Raw genomic sequence first — 27,665 nt, 5'->3', positions numbered from 1 at the left:
ACGTCTCTGTGGTCATGTGGCCGGCATGACTAAACACCAAAGGTGCACAAAACGTTGTTACCTTCCCACCAAAGGTGGTCCCTATTTTTTTCTACTTGCATTTTTTACGTGTTTTCAAACTGCTAGGTTGGCAGAAGTTGGGCCAAGTGACGGGAGCTGACCCCATTACGCAGCACTAGGGATTTGAACCGCTGAACTACTGATCTTTCAATCAACAAGCTCAGAATCTTAGCCCCTGAGCCACCACACCCCTTAAGACTCTGAGTCTTATATCAGTGGTTATAGTTTTCCTTGATTCTGTTCTGGCTAAAAATACAGATTAAAATTCCTGGGGATTACGAAAACAACAAACGTATAATCATTTTCTATCCAGTTGTGATGAATAAATATGAATTCTCTCCTAGAGGTTTAAATTTAACATTTGAACAGAACACTGTACAGAATTGAAATGAATACAGAATTCTGGAATGATAATACTGAACAAGTATTACTAAGGAATAGTGCATATTAACTGCAACATATTTTTCTATGTATATGTTTCTATTTCAGAATTGAACGCTTTCTACATGCCCCAATATGATAAAAATGTTGATGCAACATAATTGATCGTAAGAGCATACTGAGGAGCTGTAGAGATACTACGTGCATATTAAGTCCATGGGGATACTAGTACACAAAGATGCTCAAAATGCATTGCTATAATTCAACCCACTGAGAGAATAAACAGAAGAACAAAAGAGAATCTATACAGAGGCTCTATAGGGATAATGAATGTCTTCTGTATTTCCTCTGATTTATGTCTGCCAGGTTATTTTGTTCTGTGATCCAAATTAAATGTATACATCCATGTGAGTAAAGGTCAATGAAAACTCAACTGATAAATAAGATTCTTACTTGGGTTACTGAGGAAGATGAATAATAGTGCGACATAATTATTGCTTTGTAGATTCTTGTATCCCATCTAGTGAGCAGAATGATAGGCCAAATAATGACCTCATTACAAACAGATGGATCCTTCATAATTTAAAATCGCATATTATAAAGGTCATGATTTTGTATGAATTGTGAGTCGTTTGGGGACCTAATTGATAGATGAAAAGGATGTGCTGGTCACAGAACGTTACAACAAAGCATCTGTTTTAGCATATTAAGGAATATGGAGCCTGAACTGGAGTTTAAGTATTTTTAAAGTAAACCTATTAAAATCAGCAGCACTTAATCCAATCACCAATAATTAATTAGTATATTTATTCTAATGCATCTTGATTTCGGCCAGTTTAAACCTATTCTCTTACAGATATTTATGTGGTGTTGGTCAGACTAAGAACGTATAAATAAAAAGGCTATATAAGTACCCACATTCAAGAGCATAATAATATTATAACAATATGGGTACCTACTGTTGAAACCAAATGCATCATTTTTCCAGTAAAAGATTCCTAGAAAAAGTACTGCTGCTTGAAAGTGTTTTCCAAAAATGCTACATGCACACTTACAAATGACTCAAAATTATTGCCCTTGGAAATAAATTCCTGCACAGTTCAAGTAAATAATAGTCACATATTCTAATGCGTGATATCTTTGACTAGGTATAAAGCTTTAAAAAATAATTATGTTTTTATAAAATATGAATTAATTATGTATAAATCCCTGAGACAATCCTGTAGCATAAAAAGCAACAAGAAATTTTACTTGTGCATACCATTTTACATTCCACAAAATATTCTACTCATTAAAACAAAACAAAACATTTCTTTGAAGTCATTGGGAATTATCCAGCAATTAAAAGAACAAATAGATTTCCAGCTCTTTCTCCCTAACCCTAACCAGAGGAAATGGCAGGGACCAGTTGCGAATGCGGTTTAATATTTTCCAGGAGGGCTTATTTGAGGGGGGCGGTATTTTAGCATATGTGCTCAAAAGCCCGATTGGGCTTATTATCCGGGGAGGTCTTATTTTCAGGGAAACAGTGTAGATGACAGACAGACAGACAGACAGACAGACAGACAGACAGACAGAGGACCACACACACACACACACACACACACACACACACACACACACACACACACACACTGGAATATTCACTTTCCATATTTTTCATTTCTCAAGGTTATAACTCTACCAAAAATAGATATATGACTCTTTTGGTAGCAAATGTGAACAGATTGGATTTGGTGATATTCAATGAGCTTTGCATAAGAGGCAACACAAAAATAATGCAATCTCCTTGCAATGTTAGTATGGTAACTAATATAATTAGAATGAAGCTTTTTAAAAAAAAATAAAATAGAACTGTGCTAATAAACATTTTGTCTCTATTGAAAACTCAATGATGCAAACAGTATTTCCTTATTGGGAAAAATGTATCAGGAGAACATTTTAACTTTTTATTTATATTTATTTATTTATTTATTAAATTTGTATACCGCCCTTCTCCCGAAGGACTCAGGGCGGTTCACAGCCAAGTAAAATAGACAATATATAAATACAATTTAAAATACACTTAAAAAACTTATTAAAATTGGCCATAATTAAAATTTAAAACTAAAACCCATTTAAAAACCCATAAATTTAAAAAACTAACCCAGGCCAGCGCAAATAAATAGGTAAGTTTTAAGCTCGCGGCGAAAGGTTCGGAGGTCCGGAAGTTGACGAAGTCCTGGGGGGAGGTCATTCCAGAGGGCGGGAGCCCCCACAGAGAAGGCCCTTCCCCTGGGCGTCGCCAGACGACACTGTCGCGCCGACGGCACCCTGAGGAGTCCCTCTCTGTGAGAGCGCACGGGTCGGTGAGAGGTATTCGGTAGCAGCAGGCGGTCCCGTAAATAGCCCGGCCCTATGCCATGGAGCGCTTTAAAGACGTTCACCAAAACCTTGAAGCGCACCCGGAAAGCCACAGGCAGCCAGTGCAGCCTGCGCAGGATAGGTGTCATTCGGGAGCCCCGAGGGGCTCCCTCTATCACCCGCGCAGCTGCATTCTGGACTAACTGTAGCCTCCGGATGCCCCTCAAGGGGAGCCCCATGTAGAGAGCATTGCAGTAATCCAGACGAGACGTCACAAGGGCGTGAGTGACCGTGCATAGGGCATCCCGGTCTAGAAAGGGGCGCAACTGGCGCACCAGGCGAACCTGGTGGAAAGCTCTCCTGGAGACGGCCGTCAGGTGTTCATCAAAAGACAGCCGTTCATCCAGGAGAACGCCCAAATTGCGCACCCTCTCCATCGGGGCCAATGACTCGCTCCCGACAGTCAGCCGTGGACTCAGCTGACTGTACCGGGATGCCGGCATCCACAGCCACTCTGTCTTGGAGGGATTGAGCTTGAGCCTGTTGCTCCCCATCCAGACCCGTCGGCTTCCAAACACCGGGACAGCACTGATAGCTTCATTGGGGTGGCCCGGTGTGGAAAAGTACAGCTGAGTGTCATCAGCGTACAGCTGGTACCTCACACCGAAACCACTGATGATCTCACCCAGCGGCTTCATATAGATGTTGAACAGAAGGGGCGAGAGGATCGACCCCTGCGGCACCCCACAAGTGAGGCGCCGCGGGGTCGACCTCTGCCCCCCCGTCAACACCGTCTGCGACCGGTCGGAGAGATAGGAGGAGAACCACCGATAAACGGTGCCTCCCACTCCCAATCCCCCCAACCGGCGCAGCAGGATACCATGGTCGATGGTATCGAAAGCCGCTGAGAGGTCTAATAGGACCAGGGCAGAGGAACAACCCCTATCCCTGGCCCTCCAGAGATCATCCACCAACGCGACCAAAGCCGTCTCAGTGCTGTAACCGGGCCGGAAACCGGACTGGAACGGGTCTAGATAGACAGTTTCCTCCAGGTGCAGGGGAAACTGATATGCCACCATACTCTCTACAACCTTCGCCAAGCGGGTTGGAGACCGGACGATAATTACCTAAAACAGCCGGGTCCAGGAAGGCTTCTTGAGGAGGGCCTCACCACCGCCTCTTTCAAGGCGGCCGGAAAGACTCCTCCAACAAGGAAGCACTCGTAATCCCTGAGCCAGCCTCGTGTCACCTCCCGAGTGGCCAGCACCAGCCAGGAGGGGCACGGGTCCAGTAAACACGTGGTGGCATTCAGTCTACCCAGCAACCTGTCCATGTCCTCGGAGTCACAGGGTCAAACTCATCCCAGACAACATCACCAAGACCGCCTCGGACGCCCCATCCGAATCGCCACAATTTTGGTCCAGACCGCCCTGTTGAACGATTTTATCGATAGATAACCGTTAAACTCTCAGCACGCCCCTGCATCGGGTCATCCCGCCCCCTGGTGAAGGAGGGAGCGGGTCACCAAACAGGGCAGCTGGGCGGTTATCTGCCGACGCAATGAGGGAGGAGGCGAGCAACGCCGCTTCCTCAGTGCCACTAGGTAGGTCCTAGTATAGGATCTAACTAGTGTCCGATCAGCCTCTGAACGGCTGGACCAAAAAAATAAAATAGAACTGTGCTAATAAACATTTTGTCTCTATTGAAAACTCAATGATGCAAACAGTATTTCCTTATTGGGAAAAATGTATCAGGAGAACATTTTAACTTTTATTTATATTTATTTATTTATTTATTAAATTTGTATACCGCCTTCTCCCGAAGGACCCAGGGCGGTTCACAGCCAAGTAAAATAGACAATATATAAATACAATTTAAAATACACTTAAAAACTTATTAAAATTGGCCATAATTAAAATTTAAAACTAAAACCCATTTAAAAACCCATAAATTTAAAAAACTAACCCAGGCCAGCGCAAATAAATAGGTAAGTTTTAAGCTCGCGGCGAAAGGTTCGGAGGTCCGGAAGTTGACGAAGTCCTGGGGGGAGGTCATTCCAGAGGGCGGGAGCCCCCACAGAGAAGGCCCTTCCCCTGGGCGTCGCCAGACGACACTGTCGCACCGACGGCACCCTGAGGAGTCCCTCTCTGTGAGAGCGCACGGGTCGGTGAGAGGTATTCGGTAGCAGCAGGCGGTCCCGTAAATAGCCCGGCCCTATGCCATGGAGCGCTTTAAAGACGTTCACCAAAACCTTGAAGCGCACCCGGAAAGCCACAGGCAGCCAGTGCAGCCTGCGCAGGATAGGTGTCATTCGGGAGCCCCGAGGGGCTCCCTCTATCACCCGCGCAGCTGCATTCTGGACTAACTGTAGCCTCCGGATGCCCCTCAAGGGGAGCCCCATGTAGAGAGCATTGCAGTAATCCAGACGAGACGTCACAAGGGCGTGAGTGACCGTGCATAGGGCATCCCGGTCTAGAAAGGGGCGCAACTGGCGCACCAGGCGAACCTGGTGGAAAGCTCTCCTGGAGGCGGCCGTCAGGTGTTCATCAAAAGACAGCCGGTCATCCAGGAGAACGCCCAAATTGCGCACCCTCTCCATCGGGGCCAATGACTCGCTCCCGACAGTCAGCCGTGGACTCAGCTGACTGTACCGGGATGCCGGCATCCACAGCCACTCTGTCTTGGAGGGATTGAGCTTGAGCCTGTTGCTCCCCATCCAGACCCGTACGGCTTCCAAACACCGGGACAGCACTTCGATAGCTTCATTGGGGTGGCCCGGTGTGGAAAAGTACAGCTGAGTGTCATCAGCGTACAGCTGGTACCTCACACCGAAACCACTGATGATCTCACCCAGCGGCTTCATATAGATGTTGAACAGAAGGCGAGAGATCGACCCCGCGGCACCCACAGGTGGGGCGCCGGGGGCTCGACCTCTGCCCCCCCGTCAACACCGTCTGCGACCGGTCGGAGAGATAGGAGGAGAACCACCGATAAACGGTGCCTCCCACTCCCAATCCCCCCAACCGGCGCAGCAGGATACCATGGTCGATGGTATCGAAAGCCGCTGAGAGGTCTAATAGGACCAGGGCAGAGGAACAACCTCATCCCTGGCCCTCCAGAGATCATCCACCAACGCGACCAAAGCCGCCTCAGTGCTGTAACCGGGCCGGAAACCGGACTGGAACGGGTCTAGATAGACAGTTTCCTCCAGGTGCAGGGGAAACTGATATGCCACCATATTTCTACAACCTTCGCCGCGAAGGTTGAGACCGGACGATAATTACCTAAAACAGCCGGGTCCAGGAAGGCTTCTTGAGGAGGGGTTTCACCACCGCCTCTTTCAAGGCGGCCGGAAAGACTCCTCCAACAAGGAAGCACTCAGAATCCCCTGAGCCAGCCTCGTGTCACCTCCCGAGTGGCCAGCACCAGCCAGGAGGCACGGGTCCAGTAAACACGTGGTGGCATTCAGTCTACCCAGCAACCTGTCCATGTCCTCGGAGTCACAGGGTCAAACTCATCCCAGACAACATCACCAAGACCGCCTCGGACGCCCCATCCGAATCGCCACAATTTTGGTCCAGACCGCCCTGTTGAACGATTTTATCGATAGATAACCGTTAAACTCCTCAGCACGCCCCTGCATCGGGTCATCCCGCTCCCCTGGTGAAGGAGGGAGCGGGTCACCAAACAGGGCAGCTGGGCGGTTATCTGTCGACGCAATGAGGGAGGAGGCGAGCAACGCCGCTTCCTCAGTGCCACTAGGTAGGTCCTAGTATAGGATCTAACTAGTGTCCGATCAGCCTCTGAACGGCTGGACCTCCAGGAACTCTCTAGGCGTCTTCTCCGGCGTTTCATCCCCCTCAGCTCCTTTTATTGGCTACTTCACTCTTCTGATTTGTTTTCAGTGCTGGACAATAATACATTTGTGTTAATTAAATGAAAAAGTAGTTTAAAAGTTGTTGTTTTACTTGGACTTGCATATAGTCCTTTGCATATCTTGATTTCCTCAAGTACAATGGCTTCAAAAATAAACAAGACAGCAGTCAAAGATGTAAATATGAGCCAACAGTGTGCGGCAGCAGCCCAAAAAGCCAATAGAGGGATAGAATCCAGATAACATGAAGTTCTTATATTGATTTACAAAGCCTTAGAAAGGCCACACTTGGAATATTACATCCAGTTCTGGTCACCACAATATAAAAAAGATACTGAGGCTTTGGAAAGAGTGCAAAGAAGAACAAGAATGATTAGGGGTCTGGAGGCAACAACCTACGAAGAACAGTTTCAGGAATTGGGTAGGTCTAGTTCAGGGGTCGGCAACCTTAAACACTCAAAGAGCCATTTGGACCCATTTCCCACAGAAAAGAAAGCACCGGGACCCACAAAACTCTTTTGACATCTAAAATGAAGATAACACTGCATATATTGTTTTTTACCTTTATGCTATGTATAAAAAAAACTATAATGTGTTGCATTTATAAAAATCAATGAACTGCTAGAAAAAGCAAATTTTTATTTCTGCATGCAACAAAAACATTTTGAACTCCGAAAAAAAAGATGGGCTAAAAAGCTCAATAAATCACATGCCAGTGGGTGTCACATATTGGCGCTTGTGACACATAATTTGAGTGACAGGAAGCCGCAGCAGAGGGATGAAAGAGCCACATGCGGATTGCAGATTCCTGGTCTAGTTTAATGAAAAGAAGGACTAAGAAAGACATGATAGCAATGTGCCAATATTTGAGGGGCTCATACAAAGACAAGCTATTTTCCAAAGCACCTGAAGGCAAGTTAAGAAACAAGTTAAGAAATGGACAGAAATTAATCAAAGAGAAGAGCAACCTAGAACTAAGGAGAAATTTTCTACCGCTGATCACAATTAACCAATGGAATAGTTTGCTTTCAGAAGTTGTGGGTGCCCCATCACTGGAGGATTTCAAAAGAGACTGGCCAACCATTTATCTGCAATGGTATACGGTTTCTTGCTCAAGCAGGGGGTTGGACTCCAAGGTCCTTCCAACTCTATTACTCTATATTCTATGTCATATGATGTATCTATCGGTACTTCTCATTTTTGTTACAAAGCCATTTGCTATTATGCTTAGTAATGATGTGTCTACTGATGAAAATATCATGTATGTAAATCCTGTGGTCAGGTATTATATGAAGTGGATGTTAGAGTAATTAATAATATAGCAATATCAGCCTTAATTATACTACATATTTGTAAGCCACACATAAATTGCAGAAAGGAGGCAATTCTAGGAATAAGATCTTCTATTCCAGTTATGATGAATCATTTAAAATATGCAGTTGTTAGTTCGTGCTGCATTCAGCATATAAAAATGGAAAACTGAACAGCCCCTCAAACAAATTGGAAACTCCCAGGGATTAATATAAGGTCTAGTGTTGAAATGGAAAGCCTAAACTCATTTATATGCACTTACTAGTAACTACCTTGTCCAAGACTTCTTTTACCATTAACAAGACCTTAAAACTTTGCCTCAACAGCTAGATTGTTCAACCAGTATCTGTCAATTTTACTATGTGTGAAATTGATTTCAGTTTCTTCATCTTCATTTGGACACAGACCATGAAGTCCAAAGAGTCTGGGATGTGTGAATACAATTAGGAAGGGTCCATCTGAGACATCATCACATGCTTTTTTTCTGGCAAGCTTCACCTGCCCGCTCAGACTTTAATCCTTTTCTGCATCTCAAAGGGTCCAGAAGTGAAATGAATTCCAAATGGTCCTGTTATCTCTTGATCACATGAAAAACCTGCTAACGAGACAGCTGATTCTTCAGTATTGTATCAAATTTTATATCCTCCTTTTCTCTAAAAGGAAGAGAAATTCAATGCATAGATGTGGTGTCAAAAATTCAGCTTCAAATAGCAAACCCCATTTCCAATAATCTTTGGGCAAGAGAATTTTGCCCACAGTGCTATATATTCTATGCTGCACTGGAGAGTTTGTCACCAAATCAAAATAATGTGAAAGATCATTTAAGACAGGGATAATCTTTTTTTTAACGGCTAGAACTGCACTTAATGTTTTTTTGGGGGAGGGCAACTGGGCAGACTAGAGAAACAAACTGGCTGAATCATATACAGGGGAGATTTTATTTTATTTTATTTTATTTTATTTATTTTATTTTGTATGTAGCTACTATAATTCTTCATGCTTCCCATCTCAAAATGTTGAAAAATCATGCAACTTATTTTATAAGGTAGGGATTGGAGGGGATCCTGGGAGCTGGTGTTCAATGCCCATCCAATTATCAGATCAATAAAATATGCAAAGGAGAAATAGGGGAAGCATTCAACACCAAGTTGAGACCCTGAAATATTGATAAAAGTGAATCCTCTAAAGAATCTATGAAGTGTTGTGGCAGATCACACAAAAATGTCATATTTTTAATTCAATGGATACAAAAGGAAAATCCAAGAAGCAGTCAGAATGAAAATAGCCAACCTACTTAGTATATAAAAACACTAAATTTGGAAGAACAAGAAATACAGAATTGCTGAGATGACTTTTTAAAAAAAGCACCCTGCAACACCTCAAAGAACAATCAATCATGTGGTATATTTAATTAAATGGCCATTATACTTTCAATCTGATTACAGTAATCATTTTATTATGGAAATTTGTATTTTGTAAATTATTTACAAGTATGTTGTATACAAAAAAAATTGTATTGAAAATAGTAAAGCAGATTCAAGGAAGATTAACCAAAAGTCTGTTCATTATTATTATAAATCATGTGAATAAGCATCTCATTCTAAATTATACACATTGCGAACAAAGTTTTTAAATAATGAAATATTGCAGCACCAGAATGTTTATAAAGGTCATCTTCCCACATAAAGCTGTCTTTTCTGGAGCTATCCATGGTACTGAAAGGATCTAAAAAGTCCCATTTGAAAGTTTTGCTGTACTCCAAATTTACTACTTTATAAGACACACCAAAAGCACCTAATTTATTCCTATAATATATTCAATCATATACCGTTATGGATTTCAGGAGAACTTGTCCATCAACATAGTTTTTCTAAAGATAATGTTTTATCTGTGACCAGCAGCAACAGCAATACACTAGATAGTCTACAGGTTTTATCAATCTGTCACATTTCAGTCTGATCTGAATTGCTCCAATGCCATAATGTACTGGTAATCTAATCTACTGTTCAGTTCAAACAGAGAAAAGCTATGCTTTGTTGCTTTGACATATAAGAGTGTGTCATCTGAAGCCATGGCAAACACAAAGAATGATTATTCCATACAAACATGCATGCCTATTTAACATCATGATGTTTAAATTAAATCTGTTTACTTTCTGATTATCCTACAAACACAGTAAGACTATTTCATTCCCTTAATTTTACAAATTATTAATCCAAAACATTTTTCTATAGCATGCAGTAATCAAGGTAAATACATGGAATATTCCTCTTTTTTCATGTCATTTTAGAATAGAATAACAGAGTTGGAAGGGACCTTGGAGGTCTTCTAGTCTTACCCCCTGCTTAGGCAGAAAACCTTACACCACTTCAGACAATTATCCAATCTTCTCTTCAAAACTTCCAGTATTGGAGCCTTCACAACTTCTGTAGGCAAGTTGTTCCACTGATTAATTGTTCTAATTGTCAGGAAATTTCTCCTTAGTTCTAAGTGTGTCCAATCACACTTGGCCAATAAAATTCTATTCTATTCTATTCTATTCTAAAAAAAAAGTTGCTTCTCTCCTTGATCAGTTTCCACCCATTGCTTCTTGTCCTGCCTTCAGGTGCTTTGGAGAATAGCTTGACTACCTCTTCTTTGTGGCAACCCTTGAGATATTGGAACACGGCTATCACTGCTGTCACCCCTAGTCCTTCTTTTCATCAAACTAGACATACCCAGTTCCAGTAACCATTCTTTATATGTTTTAGCCTCCAGTTCCCTAATCATCTTTGTTGCTCTTCTCTTCACTATTTTTAGAGTCTTACATTGTGGCAACCAAAACTGAACACAGTATTCCAAATGTGGCCTTACCAAGGCATTATAAAATGGTATTAACACTTCATGTGATTTTTATTCTATCCCTTTGTTTATGCAGCCTAGAACTGTGTTGGCTTTTTTGGCAGCTGCAGCACACTGTTGGCTCATATTTAAATGGTTGTCCACTAGGTCTCCAAGATCCCTCTCACAGTTACTACTATTGAGCAAAGTATCACATATACTGTACCTCTGCATTTTTCTTGCCTAAATGTAGAACCTTACTTTTTTCACCATTGAATTTCATTTTGTTAAATAGTGTCCAATGTTCAAGTCTGTCAAGTTCCTCCTGTATCTTAAGCCTTCTGGAGTGTTGGCTATTCCTGCCAACTTGGCGTCATCTGCAGATTTGATGAGCTTCCCATCTATCCCCTCATCCAATTCATCGATGAAGATGTTGAAGAGAACTGGGACTAAAATAGAGCCTTAGGGTACCCCACTGCATACTTCCCTGCATTTAGATGCAGTTCCATTGAGAACTATATGTTGAGTGCAGTTGGTCAGCCAGTTATAAATCCATCTGGTGGTGATGCCATCTAACCCACATTTTTTTATTTTATCAAGTAGTAGATTATGGTCTCTTTTATCAAATGCCTTATTGAAGTCCAAGTAAATTATATCGACAACATTCCTCTGGTCCACTAAGTTTGTCACTTTGTCAAAGTGTGACAAAGAATGCAATAAGATTAGTCTGGCATTATCTATTTTTGACAAACCCATGTTGGCTTTTGGTTATTACTTTGTTTACTTCAAGGTGTTTGCTGATTCATTGCTTGATTATCTTTTCCAGAATCTTCCCTGGTATTGAGGTCAGGCTGTAGTTTCCTCAATCTATTTTTTCCCCCTTTTTTGAAGATGGGAACTACATCAGCTCTTTTCCAGACCTCTGGCTCCAGGATCTTTGAAATATATAGTTTAATCTGAAGATCTCATCTGCCAGTTCCTTCAGAAACTTGGGGTGTAATGTATCTGGTCCTGGTAATTTGAACTCATCTAGGGTAGACAGGTACTCACTTACCATTTTCTTCCCTATTTTAACTTGTATTCCTAATCTGTTTTTTGTGGTGCTGTTTTTGATAGGTTGGACTGTTTTTTTTTCTTTTGTGTAAAGACAGATGCAAAAACTGAGTTAAGTAGTTCTGCTTTCTCCCTATTGCTTGTCACCTTGCCACTTTCTCCCAGCAATGGGCCAATTGTTTCCTTGACTTTTTTCTTGTTTTTAACATGTTGAAAGAAGCTTTTGGGGGTTATTTTTTACTTTGTTGCAAGCCTTTGTTCATTGTGAGCCTTAGCTTTCCTCATTTCATCTTTGCAGGTTCGGGCTATTTTCTGACATTCTGCCATATGTGCTCCTCTTTTCACTTTTTATACTTGTCCTTTTTATCTTTCAATTTGTCAGAGTTCTTTATGCAGCCATGCTGGTTTCTTTTGAAAGCTGTTATTTTTCTTCTTCATTGGTATTGTTCTAGACTGGGCTATTATAATCTCACTTTTCAAAATCTCCCAAGTTTCTTGAGTTGTTTCCCTCCTGAGGATTCTTACCATGGAATCCTGCCCAAGCTCTCTCTAAGTTTATTGATATTAGCTCTCTTAAAGTCCAAGACTCTAGTTTGACTTTGTTCTATTGCTTGTGATTGCATAATGTTGAATTCCAATATTACATGATCAGCCCCCCCCCCCAAAGGCTCCAGTAGCTTCAACAGCTTTTATCATTTAATCTCTGTTAGTGAGAATTAAGTCCAATACGGCTTGTTCCTTTCTCTACTTTTTGGGAAACAAAGTTGTCTGCTAGGTTTGTCATGAACCTGTTGGATCTTCCACTTGGTGCAGGTTTTGAGAATGCTGACACAATTTATCCCAATTTTTGACAGGATCAAAACAATCAAAAGCCCTTCTATAATCAGTTAAGCACGTAGCGACTTTTATCTGGCATTCTTTGGCTCTCCAGCATTGTCTTATGTTTTAGCTTGAACACCTGGTATTCTTTTTCCATATAAAGCTCTAATCTGCATTGGATAATCCTAAGCAATTTTCCTAGCTGTGAAATTAAGGATATTGTACATAGTGTGCACACACTATTAAGTCTCCTTTTTTGGTATTGAAATGTAGATTAACCTCTTCCAATCTGTTAGACACTATGTCATTCTGCATTTTTCTGGTATAGCTTAGTTACAGTCTTTACTGTTTCTTTTTCTATTGCATGCCATATATAATATGTGTTGATAATCCATCAGATCCTGTAGTCTTCCAATAAGGTAATTACCAGAGTTCTGGTCTAATTTCATCTTTAGTACCAGAGGTTGTTGTAAGTAGGGAATGTCTTTTCAGATATTTTGGATCTTAACATTTCTATAGTACAGTATTGCAGCTTCATTATGGTTTCCTAAGCCATACAATCCAACTATATTTTATCTTTCATCATTTCAATACTGAGAATCCACTCTCCAAACACAAGTAGCACATCTTATTTGCAAGTTCTGTTGATTTCAAATTGAACTTGATTATAAATACCTCCTCTCCTACTGCATCAGTAGTTGGATTATAAATACCTCCTCTCCTACTGCATCAGTAGTTGGAATATAAACTTGAATGACCGTTGTGTTAATGAGATGTCCATGAAGCCTAATTGCTTATGCATTTGATGAATGTTTGCAGAAACAGGGCATGTGTCTAGTCTAATGAAGAGAAGGACTAAGGCGACATGATAGCAGTCTTCCAATATTTGAGAGGCTGTCACAGAGAAGAAGGGGACAACCTATTCTCCAAAGCAGGACAAGAAGTAACAGATGAAAACTAATCAAGGAGATATCCAATCCAGAGTTAAGGAGAAATTTCCTGACAATTAGAGAACAATTAACCATTGGAATGGCTCGCCTCCAAAAGTTGTGAGTGTTCTATTACTGGATATTTTTCAGAAGAGATTGGATACCTGTTTGTCCAGAATGATATAGGATCTCTTGCTTAAGCAGGGGGTTGGATTAGAAGACCTCCAAGGTCCCTTCCAACTCTCTTATTCTATATTCTATTCTGTATGATATTATTTGGATATAGGTTGATTATTTGGTTATTCTATGATATTATTTGGTTATAGATTGCAGTGCTGCCAAATTGCTGTTCTGGCTATGCTTTTCCTAACTATAAAACCAACATAGTTCATTTTTTAGTTTTTTATATCCTGAGTAATAAGTTGTTTGATCATCTGTTTGAAAATGTCCAATTCTCAAGTCACTGATACTGAAGATATCAGTGTAGAAACAATTTGTAATTGTTTCATTTCACTTGTATGCATTGAGCTTTCCTCTGTTCATCATGCTTCTTACACTGCATGTATCAACTATAATTCTATCTTTGCAGCTTCGGATTTTCTTTTCCTGTGTGACAGCATCAGCAACTCTACATTCCAAAGGCTTTAATGTAGTCACGTCACAAAAAAAATTACTACTCTGAATAATCCTCAGCTCTCCCTCACAGGCATGTTGAGTGTCATCTGATCCGAAGGGTCCATCATCTGGCACTATATGTCAATCCTTTTATATTTTCTATCCATATGGTTTTCTCAGTAAAAATACAGGAGTGGTTTACCATTGCCTTCTGCTGCACAGTTTGAGTTTGTGCTTTTGTTGTTGTCAGTAAAGTGATCGTGTGTCTCTGGCATCTTCCTTTATTGCTTCTGCCCAAGATAGGTTTCTGCTTATTTAAAGTTGGAATGACCTTCGTGCATGGGTAAACCTGCTGGGAATATATATAGTGTTGGTATTGGTATACACACCTGACATTCTTCATTCATCCCTCCTAGGAACATTCCGCCCACCACAAAGAGGTAGCACAGCAGGACTTGGAGGAAATTATGGAATAAACCTATCCACATATAATAAAACGTTGACAAGAGCTCCTATGTACCACAGGATTGGTGATCCTAGTTAACAAGGGAAACTTTTTGTTTTTTCCTTTTGCCTTAACAGGGCTTGGTGAGAAGTAAAATGTAAAATGAGGGGAATTTTCTTAGATTCTCAACAATGACATGAATCCCCAGGTTTAAAGCTCGTAGTTGTTGCCTTATACAGCAAAGATGATGTTAATTTTCTCTGAATGGAGGTAGTAGCTCAAAAACATGTTTTTAACTCCCTGCTGTGCCACGATATCAATGATTTATCAGGCAGGAGAGGTTTGTGGGAGAAAAACAGCAGCAGCAGCAACAGCACAGTATTGTTTTGTAGTCTCTCAACAGGAATAGGGTTAGATCAACTTTTCTCTATAAAGCTGCTTACCTTCAAACAGACAGTAAATCACCGCTTGCTTGCCTGCCTGCTTTTCTTTTCTTTTCTTTTCTTCTTTTTGTGCAAAGAACACACCAGAAGGAACATCCTTATCACTCTAGATAATGCATCAGTGAGCAAATGAATGATTACATGTCGGCCACATCATATTGGCTAGGGGGAAATTCAATTTTAGTAGCTCTCCCCAGCTCATGAATTCCTAATAGCCTTTAAAACGCCCGTATAAAATCACCCAAATGAAAATGGTGATATGGCTGACTAACACAAAAGTCAACACTCTGAATAATGGCTCAAATCACCAGTTTCAAAAAGGAAAAAGGTGATCCACATGTTCCCTGACTATCTTGAAGATGTGATTTCTTTTTCTTTTAATTTGGCATTATGTGACCAGGGCCAGATGGAAACAAGCTATCTGGTGAACTTGAAGGTTTTGAACAACTAACCAGTAAGCATTCTTTTTTCTGATGTTTTCCACAGTGGTGCTCAACTGTAAATATGCATACTTATATTAATTATAAAGCACAGAGGCACAAGCAGTGCATTACAACAGAGTGTTAAGAAGCAGATCACAGATAGCTGGATCAAATCGCACTGAGCTGGATCGGTTTATACTAAGAATAAAATCCATTTTTTAAAAAATTATAATGATGATAACAAACACAGATAGCTTTTGTAATGCACTAATACACAAATAGGTAGAGAGATGTATTTGCTTATACAGTATTACTGTCAGGACAAGCCCAATAGTGACATAAAAGAATCCAGCCAAAGTTCAGTTCCTTATTTGCTTATATCCAATAGACAGAATCTTGCCACGTTAAACCCTTAGACTTCTCAGGTAACAGATATAGCCTGGGAAATTCTAAGGAGTGGCTTTGCTAACCCTCTTCCTCTGTTTCCTGTCCAGCTCTGGACTATGTTGCCTTTTGTTTCACTCAGTTCATTGGAATGGGCTTCTTTTTCTTGGGTAACTATAGTGTCACTATAATCCAGTGATGGCGAACCTTTTCACTACCGAATGCCCAAACTAGAACTTATGTGCGTGTATGCCAGCTGGTGTTCGTGCATGCAGGAGCGCCAAAAACCTGAAGATCAAGTGGCCAGTGTGCATGCATGCACCAGCCACCTGGTCTTTGGGTTTCTAGCACACGCAGTGGTGAAATCCAAATTTTTTTACTACCGGTTCTGTGGGTGTGACTTGTTGGGCATGACAGGGGAAGGATTTTGCAAAAGCCCCATTTCCTCTCCACTCCTGGGGGAAAGATATTGCAAAATCTCCATTCTCACCACACTCTGGGGCCAGCCACAGGTGGTATTTGCCAGTTCTATGGATTACCCAAAATTTCCGCTACCAGGTCTCCGAACTGCTCAAAATTTCCACTACCGGTTCTCCAGAACCTGTCAGAACCTGCTGGATTTCACCACTGGCCACACACATGCATGCCAGCCAGATAGTCTTCAGGTTTCCAGTGCTCTGGCACACATGAAGACCAGCTGACAACGGTGCACATGCCCACAAAGAGGGCTCTGCGTGCCATCACAATTATTTATTGTAGAGGTCTTCTTTTTTGGTAAATTCAAACCACTTCACTATGATCAGGACACAAACAAATATGAAAGCAATTGCACAGAGTAGGCAGGATTTTGAATTTGGATTCCATGCTGTCCAAAAAATCTGCTTTTCAGATGCAGATTGTAATATGGCATATAGGCCCTTGGCTTCAAAGGAAGATCTCAAAGAGCAGCATGTTCATACTTGAAATGTTGCTTTGGAGTGGCAAGCATTACAGTAGTTTTTTATGAGTGTGAATTTGCTGCTTGTGTTCTGCTCCACTACATTCAACAAGAAGAAATAGAGACTTGAAATGAGAAAAGGGAAGTAGAATTTCAAGGTAATACTATACAAACAGAGAAAATTTGGAAAGATGTTCAATAAAATTGTTAGACAGTATTAAATCTAGAACTACAAGTACCTCCAAATTCGCCACAATGTTTGAGAAGTGGAAAATATGCAGAATATTCTTTGATGTTATGAAAATTTCCAAGTATTTGCATTTTTTTTGAGCGATAGTGGTCTAGAAAATGATTAGTCATAAATAATATAAATTTTGGAAATGTTTTTCTAAAACTGCAAACAGACCACTCCATCCCTATTTAGAAGAAACCTGAATCACCAAGCAAGCAACATCATACAGTACATTTATCAGCCAGGGTATTCAGATACATTTCAAATTCTGTATTAATATCTAACATAGATATCGATTGTATGAAACTATGAGATGAACAAGAAGAAAACTTGGAAATCTTAATAGTGATTTGTATGGCCATTGATCTCTAGCTCATTAATATCAGATATTTGTGCTTCATAAAAATAATATGCAGGAATCCAATACAAGATGTAAGATAATGATGTGCAAACTATACTATATAGTAGTAAAGTCACTGGTATTACTGTAGTTGATAAAGCTCTGAGATTAAACTTTCTCCTCCAGCAGTATAGCAAACTAAAAAGTTTTCCTTAAGTCCAACAAGTCCCTTTTCTGGGAAACAAATATGGGGGGAAAATTGGACTCTAGGATATTTTATTGCCCTGGGATTCCTGGACTCCCAGGTCTAATGTTGCTTTGCTTCCAACCTATATACGATTTACCAAATGGAAACTTATTATTTTATTTTATAGTCAGCCAAATTATCTGTTTCTATGGTGGAAGAAGAGAGACCTCTTGTGGAATTTCTTATATATATGAAATTCATATATATATAGTTTATATATATATATGAAAAATATATATGAATTTCATATATATATATGATATATATATATTTGTTTGTATATATAGGTATTTGGTTGTTCGGGTTTTCTCCCGTGTAAAATTGGAAGTGTCTTGGCGACGTTTCGACGAAGTCTCATTCGTCATCTTCAGGCTTCAGCTTCGTGCTTCTGGGAGCAATATGAAATTCATATATATATATAGTCTGTGCTTCTAGGAGCATTGCTCCTAGAAGCACGAAGCTGTAAACACCAGCCTGAAGATGACGAATGAGACTTCGTTGAAATTGGAAGTCCAAGACACTTCCAATTTTACGCAGGAGAAAACCCGAATAACGAAAGACCTACATACAAACACCCGCAAAAACCTTAGAAAACACACACACACACCATTCTAATTAATTCCATTTTTAAAAGCAACATTGATTTCACTTTTTTAAAAATGTTAAACTCTTTGTAATATACTGAATCGAAAGAAATAATGCAATAAAGAGCAATAACTGAAATTAACAAGCCATAACTCTATTAGAAGAATAAAAAAGAGTAAAGCAAAGCAGACTGTTGAATATCTATGGATGGAATCAACACATGCAATAACATGTCTATGGAGACTAGCATGGATAAGATTATTCTTCGTAGCAATAGGACCACTACCAACATATTCTCTCCTTTGGGAATGTAAACATTAGATCCTTATTAAATATATTACATACTCACTATTTCAAATTCAATGCTTACATTTCACCCAGTTTTGCCATTCCCATTTCAGCTTAGATGGACTTCCCAGATATTTGTCTTAGAGCTTTTGCAATTGCATTCTCTCTCCCAATTTCAGCACATGTGAAGTTACGGTGGATTTGGAACTCTTAATATAAGAAACTCGGGAAAGGCAGTGGGGGACTATGGATTTCCAGGAAATAATTTCAGAAATAGCAGAATATACTAAATTCTATAAATTTCCTTTGATCTGAAACTGAATCTTCCTTTGATCTGAAACTGGATGAATATCAGATAGTCATTTACTTGTAGCAGAGATAGAAATGAGATATATTCATTAACATAGACAGAAAATAACAGAAATAACAGAAAAAATAACTTATTTATTCTAATACCTGGAAATATTGCCTTCACTCTCAAATTTTTAGATATTGATTGAAAACAAATGCAATCTGTCCTAACTAAATGTCTATGGAGATTCTTAGTCATCCAGGTCACAGCTGGTTTGAAAGAGGAATCAAAGACGCCATCTATGTCAAAATTGAACTCAACAGACATCATCTATTTACAGTCTACAACATGGTCCTTTCAGCAGTTCTAAGAAGGCTCCATGTCCATTTGCACTACTCAGGTGATCCCGAGGACACAGGTAAACAGATAAACTTCCAAGTGGCTTCAACAACTCTCTAAAAAGATTGCTAATGACCTGTCTGCAAGAAATATAAATCTTTCCATTCCCCACTATTCCCACAGAGCTGAAGAAGCTTCCTGAATGAGAAGTGAAACGTCTTCAAAGAAAAACAAGAAAGTCCAGGTGCCCCTTGAAAAAGTTCCTCTGGAACAGGGGTCTCCAACCTTGGCAACTTTAAGACTTGTGGACTTCAACTCCCAGAGTTCCTCAACCAGCTGGCTGAGGAACTCTGGGAGTTGAAGTCCACAAGTCTTAAAGTTGCCAAGGTTGGAGACCCCTGCTCTGGGACATGCAATCCATCAATGCAATAAAGTCACAAAGTAAAATAAAGTCAAAAGTATTGTTTCCTTCCATCTTTCTGAACAGATTAAAAGTTTTGCTCTTTTTTTTAACACCCTGAACAATCCCTAAAAGACAAGCATGCTTTGGAGAGAGGATCAAATTACTGTTAGCGTTCACAAGTAGTAGATCCTAAAAAGGTACGAGATAACTCAGCTAGTTTCAACTGCACCTAAATCCATTCACTTTTCCCATATGAAGTGTATATCACTGGGTATTTTTTAGAAACAAGCCTCATGTGTAGATCAGCTATAGGATTTGCTTGAAAATTCAGTGCTTTTCCTTACTTGCTGTTTCCTAACCCAATCATTGATTTAATTATCCCATCAGCTTAATTTTTACATTTGTATCTTACACTCTTACATAGCAATTACATTCATTTTGGGGGGGGGAACATATAGATATAAGGATCCTTTAAAACTATAGTTTCAACTAATGTAATATTAATACTAATTTATACATGAACTTCATGTAGTTTCTAATCTAAGAATGATTTGCTTCTGAAATACCTCTGTTTCACTGAAAAGTGAAATATCAGCAAGTTTGTCAAGCATAAAATCATTAGGACAGTTCCGAGTGTAAATCCAGGATCAGATCTGGCCATGAATGTAAAGAAAGCAGTTTCCTCCATTATGCATGGCTCCATTATGTATGTCTGTGACCTACAGAATGCATACATTGTAGGCTTCACTTTGATAGGCTGATCCAACAGCATCAGTGAAATGCTAATTCTATTCACAAGGCCCAATCAGTCTAGTTCTATCCACGCAATCCATTCTTTGACATTGCAGTTGCTTAGGGATACTGTAATTGCATTTGTGGAAAAATGATGCAATCTATTTTAAGAAAACAATAGTTATGTCAAGCTGATTGCTATCTTATAATCTGGGCAGATAGTTCTGAACATGAAAAGCACAGTAAGAGACATATCATGCTGTTCTGTTCCAATTTCTAATTAAGGTTTCATATTTGTTCTTTAATTTTCATGACAGATGTTTTACTTCTTTGATATATGGTAAAAGTAAAATATGGATAGAGCAGTTGATCACCGAAGAAAACAAGCTGCGTGTGCTCTAAATTGACTTTCTGAAACATTTGATCTAGTTCGTCAAAAGGTTGATAGCAACAATATAAATACTCCCCCAGAAGGTGAAACATTAGAAGACTCAACAGCAGAAATATTGCATTCATATATATTTTTTTATTTTTTTATTTGCATTTATATCCCGCCCTTCTCTGAAGATTCAGGGCGGCTTACACTATGTTAGCAATAGTCTTCATCCTATTTGTATATTTATATACAAAGTCAACTTATTGTCCCCAACAATCTGGGTCCTCATTTTACCTACCTTATAAAGGCTGGAAGGCTGAGTCAACCTTGGGCCTGGTGGGACTAGAACCTGCACTAATTGCAGGCAGCTGCTGTTAATAACAGACTGCATTAGCAGTCTGAGCCACAAAGGCCCCTATATATACAAGAATTCTGCTTTTGCACAACCGCACTCACTAATGTAAAGTGTGGCTATAAAAGCCAAGTGTGTAAAATCTGCAGATATAGCAAATAGCTGAAGCATAATATAAAAGCTACCATGAGAAGTGACCCCCGAACTGGACATTTAAAAATGTTTAATGCTGGAAGGGAAACATGTACTCACGGGTGTACTGTCATCTGAAAAGATGTTCATACTGATAGAGCTGCTCATTTTGCCGGATGACAAGGAAGGCGGTGAAGGACTGCGCTTTTCCAAATGGTTCTGACTCTGTATATCTTGACGTTGGAGATAGTCACGCCATGCTCTTTGAATGCTATATGAAATTTGAAAGATGGATGAATTATGAGCATACATTTTATATTCATGCATCTCCCTAGACACCCATTCTGGAAGGCAACCCTTGTAAAATTGAAACGAGATTTTTGCACACTATGGGAAATGCTTTCCTTAAAAAAATTTCTCTTTCAAATGCTGTATTTAAAACATATTTTCCCGAAAAAGCTTCATCCAATAATGACTCCTGGTTGATATTTCCCCTAGTGAGAGAGGCATATATCAGAACAAGTCTCTGGGGCAAAAGTTCACAAGCCTAGCTTGTAAAATGTTCAGGAGAACCTGTGGTGGGAGCAAAGTATTCTCTCCACAATTTTAAATAAATGAATATATTTTAAAATCAGAGTCCAGGGTTTAAAATTATATGCTTAAAGAGTATATCACAGTGGGAGAATTAATCATATAAATTAAATATGCAGTCCTACACAGAAAGTCCCGAATGTCTCTTACTAAATTCACTTACAGCTAACTTCAGATATTTAATGAACATTTCCATTCATATATTTTTTTTGATAAAGCATTGAAGAAAAAAATCTTAACCTGAACAGACAGGAAAAAAGTGATATTCTGGATTAAAGTAAAAGCCTACCCGTTCAGTTCCCACAGTGGCTACCAGATGCTTTTGAAAAACAGAATGTGAGTGTAGCCTTTCCCCCGACGTTCTCCAACAGCTGGTATTCAGAGGCATTAATCCAATGATAGACTAAGAAAGGTGTGTGGTTTGAATGAAAAGTAATGCTTTCCTCTCTCTAACTTTACTTTATAGAGATTTTTTTAATAAAGGAAACCAGAAAATAATCCTTGAAATTAGCTCTTTGGTTGCCTGTATTTACCTCTCCATATAAACATTTCTAAGGGACGTGGTGTCTTAGTGGTTAAGACACTGAAATTGTCTATTGAAAGGTCGGCAGTTCAGCGGTTCGAATCCCTAGTGCCACGTAACGGAGTGAGCTCCCATTACTTGTCCCAGCTTCAGCCAACCTAGCAGTTCGAAAGCACGTAAAAAATGCAAGTAGAAAAATAGGGACCACCTTTGGTGGGAAGGTAACAGCCTTCTATGCGCCTTTAGTATTGAACCATGCTGGCCACATGACCACAGAAATGTCTTCGGACAGCGCTGGCTCTTCAGCTTTGAAACGGAGATGAGCACCGCCCCCTAGAGTCGGGAACTACTAGCACGTATGTGCAAGGGGAACCTTTACCTTTACCTTTATAAGCATTTCTATTTGCTATATACTTCTGTCCAAGATGGACAAGCTTCCTAAAGTTGTTGTGAAGGAACTCTATGCTTTGTGTCTCTTGTCAGGTTTTGATAGCTCTTATCACCTCTTCATAGTCAAATAGATGGGTAAAATTGTGAGATCGCAGTTCACTTTTTCCTTTTGGCCAACATTGTCCTTTGGGAAGGGGAAATATCAATAGCTCTTAGACTTATATACCACTTCACAGTGCTTTATAGCCCTCTCTAAGTGGTTTACAGTGTCAGCATATTGCCCCCAATAATCTGCCCCCATGTCCAAGAAAATGTCCTTCTTGTGCTTCTGAATTAGTGTTTTGTAATTCATAGTGATGCCATATTCAAGGAAACACCATCTGCATTCCCAAAAATTAACCATGAGTTTTCCTGCAGAAGCCTGGATGCTGATGATGATGAATGCAAGGTATTGTGTTAATATTCTATGGACTGATGCTTTGTTTCTGGGTCATAAAGACAAACCAATGTTTTGTTGGCTATCACAATTCTGTGAAGAAATTTCTCACCTGTTTTGACATGACAAAAATTATTTGCAAATTTCAATTCTTGAAAGTTATATCAATCATCAGAGTAAGAGGCATCCAACTTGCATAATCATTCAGTACTGAACAATATCTATAATGTGACATAATGTGAACCTATGAAATGCATTTTGAGTAATTTGTGGATAGTCAGCTCATCAATCTTTCTCATGTGAAGCTTATTGGTTACTGTCATATTTCTTTGTAGTTTATCATTTTTGGCCCTGTTTGTGGCCTTGTTGAAAGGACTCATATCAACAAAGTCATCATCATAAATAACCTATATTTGGTGGTCAATTTCCCTACTTTTGCAGACAAAAAATTCAATCACAACAGACAGCTTGAAGTGTACTTACTTGAGGCTTTTGTTTTACAAATAGTAACAGAACCTTTTATCACCACAACTTTCCATCAACTGAGGTTAAAAAATAGATGCTAAAGATGACGACATTTTTTACTTTGTCCATACTGCTATGTCTTTGCAACCTATGATCGTGAGGGCTTTACTTTTCATTCAGCCTTCATGTATCCGTTACAGCTAGGAGCCATTGATACTTTTTCTTCCACAAAATAACGGATTCATAAACTTTTCAATCAGAAACATTTGCTTGATGTTTCAGTTGGTGCCCCACCACTGTTGCTTCCAATTACCTTTCCAGAGTCTTGGCCAGACAAAAATCTGTTTCTTTCCAAACACTTCAGAACAGACTGTTTTGAATCTAGACTAAATTTCTTTATATATAGTCACCCGTATGTTTCGGAGTATAAGACTGATCAGAATATAAGACGCACCTTAGTTTTTGGGGAGGAAAATACGAAAAAAGGTGACTGGCAGGTGGATTGGCCTCCCGGAATACCCCCAATCAGTTGTTCCCAGAGGTAAATTTTAGCAACAGGTTCGTTGGTTGTAAGCTCTTTGCCTTGCTTTTGTTTTTGTTTTTTTTCTGCCTTTGAAACGTCTGACACTCCATTTCAGAAAAAAACTTTTTTTCTGCCTCTGAAAGCCTCTGAAACAGAGCTTCAGAAAAAAAGCCTCTGAAGCTCGGTTTCTGAGGCTTTTTTTCTGAAGCTCTGTTTGGGGGCTTTTTTTCTGAAGCTCTGTTTGGGGGCTTTTTTTCTGAAGCTCTGTTTGGGGACTTTTTTTCTGAAGCTTCATTTCTGATGCTTTTTTCAGTCTCTGAAACCTCTGTTTGAGAAGCTAGGCGGGGCTACATTTGGAGTGTAAGATGCACCCAGATTTTCACCCTTTTTTGGGGGGGGGGAAGGTGCGTCTTATACTCTGAAAAATACGGTATATAAAATATAAACAAAAATATATTTGTTTTCTATTTTCTCTCGTATTCTTGTTACCCTTTTTGCTGTTTTTGTTTACAATTTGAAAGAAGCTTCCATTTTTTTTAAAAAAAGTGTTATATTTTGAACTGATAAGATGCGGAGTGTGATATCTACAAACCACCAGATGGCAGTGTCATATCAAAGAAGCTTTGGATTTTGAATAGCTTTGTAAGAAGTATAGTAGCGAATTCAAAACATTGCTCTTTACAACTGAATAGTTGTCTGAAGAGAACTTCCATAGAATAGCCTCATGGTATTCCAATGCAGTTCTTTAAATTCTTATGCCATTTCATTTTTCTTTCTCTACTTCTTCTTCACTGCAAATAAAGGGTAAAAAAATGGACAGAGCAATCCTAAAAGAATTGCAAAAAGCATGTTTTAGTAGACAGGCAGTGATTTTCAGAGCCAACAGCTCTCTTAAGTCAGGAAAAGAAGAAAAGAAATGCCCCATATATCTCTGAAATAGTGTTTGCATTGCTTTGGTTTCATGTCTGAACAAACTTTCTCTCTCTCAATTGTTTTGCTAAAAGTCCCAAAGATACAAGAGAAGATAACAGAAAGAATAGAATAGAATAGAATAGAATAGAATTTTTTATTGGCCAAGTGTGATTGGACACACAAGGAATTTGTCTTGGTGCATATGCTCTCAGTGTACATAAAAGAAAAGACACGTTCATCACGAATTCTAAGGTACAACACTTAATGATAGTCATAGGGTACAAATAAGCAATCAGGAAACAATCGATACCAATATAAATCGTAAGGATACAAGCAACAAAGTTACAGTCATACAGTCATAAGTGGAAGGAGATGGGTGATGGGAACGATGAGAAGATTAATAGTAGTGAAGTTTAGCAGAGTGATGGTGTTCGGGAAGAAACTGTTCTAGTGTCTACTTGTTCTGGTGTGCTGTGCTCTGTAGCATCATTTTGAGTGTAGGAGTTGAAACAGTTTATGTCCAGGATGTGAGGGGTCTGTAAATATTTTCATAATTTGCAAATAATTTGGAATAACTGTCCAAATGGTGTAGGGTGCAAGATATATGTTTAAAAAGTATACAGTAATGATAGCCGGTTGTATATTTTGACCTCTGACTGGTAAGCTATGTGGTCAAAGACCTGACCCACTACCTTGAGGCTATGTGAGTGAAGATGAGGCTATGTTTATTTGTGCACCCTTTAGATCTGGATGTATTTCATCAATGACTGTCAGCGAAGTTGCACTTCCCCATTTCAGATTTGTGTGCAATCTGGGGATCCTTTTGGATTCTCTGCTCTTGTTCAAAGACCAGATGGAAGCTTTGCCCAAGAGGACATTGGCATAAGTACACTTAATGTGCCAGTTGGGCCCCTTCTTGGATCAGAAATCCCTTCAGATGGTCACTCATGTTTTAGTCATCTCACAATTGGATTAGTGTAATTGTGGTCCTAGAGGAGATCAACCCTGACTGCTCTCTAGAAGGCCAGATCCTGAAGATGAAACTCAAATACTTTGGCCACCTAATGAGAAGGAAGGACTCACTGGAGAAGAGCTGGGAAAGAGCTGGGAAAGATTGCTGGGAAAGATTGAGGGCAAAAGAAGAACGGGATGACAGAGAATGAGGTGGCTGGATGGAGTCACTGAAGCAGTAGACGTGAGCTTAAATGGACTCCAGAGCATGGTAGAGGATAGGAAGTCCTGGAGGAACGTTGTCTATGGGGTCGCAATGGGTCAGACACGACTTCGCAACTAACAACAGCAACAATTGTGGTCATTTGGAAAATACAGCTGGTAAAGAGAGGGAAATCCTACATTCTGCTCCTTTGATATTGGGTTTCATTCTCATTCTGTTCCAAAATCTTACGTTAAATGTAATTTTGAACTAAGTCCACAATATCAAAAAATGAAAAGATTCTCTTGCTTTCACAGTTTTTCTTTTGTGTGACAGCTAGATCACAATAATATTATTTTGATAATATAAGATCAGTGTCCCTGTGAATTAAAATGCAAGACAATGGCATGTCCAGGGGTGGTATTCACTTACCTTTGCTACCGGTTTACAAACGGGAGCACACACACATGTGCAGGGCCTTTGGTGCATGCGCAGAGCGTCAAAAACAGGACGTGATGATGTCCGGGCTGGTGGGCAAAGTCTCCCACAGTCGCTGCTACCGGTTCTCCCAAATACCACCACTGGATATGTCATATTCCCATGTATTACGTAGGCCCATACTGACTCTTTCAGTATTTTTTCTTTGTTCAGAAATCAATGAGCCACACTAAAATCTCTTCCTAAATGGCACATTGCATTATCACCCAGAACTGTTAGTTTATGGAATTTGAATGGGCCCCATCTGCTCCCCTTGCCAGTTTTTGTTTACCTTATATTTAAATAACAACGAAGGCATTGAAACGCTGAAGTCAATTGGCCATGCTAACAAGATCCCCTGAAGTCAAGTAATATTATTGTAATCGCCAAATTATTTTAGGTAACTTACACTTTCACTTTTGATTCCAAGGGCTGTAAATTGATATGACATTTCTCAATATTATTCTCCATGTCCATGTCCATAGCAAGCTGATGGCTGTAAAAAAAAAAAGTTCTTAATTACAATCTATTTCATTCTTATAGTCACCACAAACAGTTATCCACCTTGAAACAAAACATTTTGCATTGGCTTGCTTTAAAATAGCTTTCTTTGGCCCAAAATATGAGCGGAAACAATTAGGCTGCTCTAAATACAGATAAGAGCAAATTAATTTGCCCGTCTTCCAATTACACAGACCTTCTGTTTTAGACTTATGTAACACTACTGCCTATTGAGGATGGCTTGAGCTATGCATAACATTCATTGCTAAACTGCTGATGACTGTATATGAAGTAACTTTAGTTTGCTTCAGTACTGCCATTAAAATGGCACGCTTAGCAAACAGTGGTCTAGGGATTCTGGGGGCTATATAAAGGCCTCTAGCAATAGGGCACCCTTCATTTAATTTATGAAACTCTTCCAAACTGGTGATGTTCCTAAATCCTTCCTTTGACTCCCTGTGCCCTAAACTACTTGTCTCTCTCACAAAAGTTCTGCACTTTCTCACGGTTTTCAGGCTTATATTCATCTATTACAATGTT

The 27,665-nt window shown here is 39.7% G+C and overlaps 1 protein-coding gene across 1 annotated transcript in view; it reads right to left on the bottom strand.

The window, feature by feature from the left end:
• SCHIP1 (schwannomin interacting protein 1) overlaps positions 1-27,120 on the bottom strand; it is a 411,898-nt gene extending 384,778 nt beyond the window's left edge. Inside the window, exons 1-3 of the mRNA XM_058187952.1 lie at positions 27,034-27,120; positions 21,275-21,425; positions 6,759-6,770 (exon numbers count right to left, since the gene is read on the bottom strand). Of these exons, the coding sequence (XP_058043935.1) occupies positions 6,759-6,770; positions 21,275-21,425; positions 27,034-27,107 (237 nt within the window). The 5' untranslated portion in view covers positions 27,108-27,120. The remainder of the gene's footprint in view (positions 1-6,758; positions 6,771-21,274; positions 21,426-27,033) is intronic.
• Positions 27,121-27,665: the final 545 nt, after the last annotated feature.

This window comes from Ahaetulla prasina, chromosome 6 (genome assembly GCF_028640845.1).
Source record: "Ahaetulla prasina isolate Xishuangbanna chromosome 6, ASM2864084v1, whole genome shotgun sequence".
Lineage (NCBI taxonomy): Eukaryota > Metazoa > Chordata > Lepidosauria > Squamata > Colubridae > Ahaetulla > Ahaetulla prasina.
This window is presented reverse-complemented; position numbering and strand designations above follow the sequence as displayed.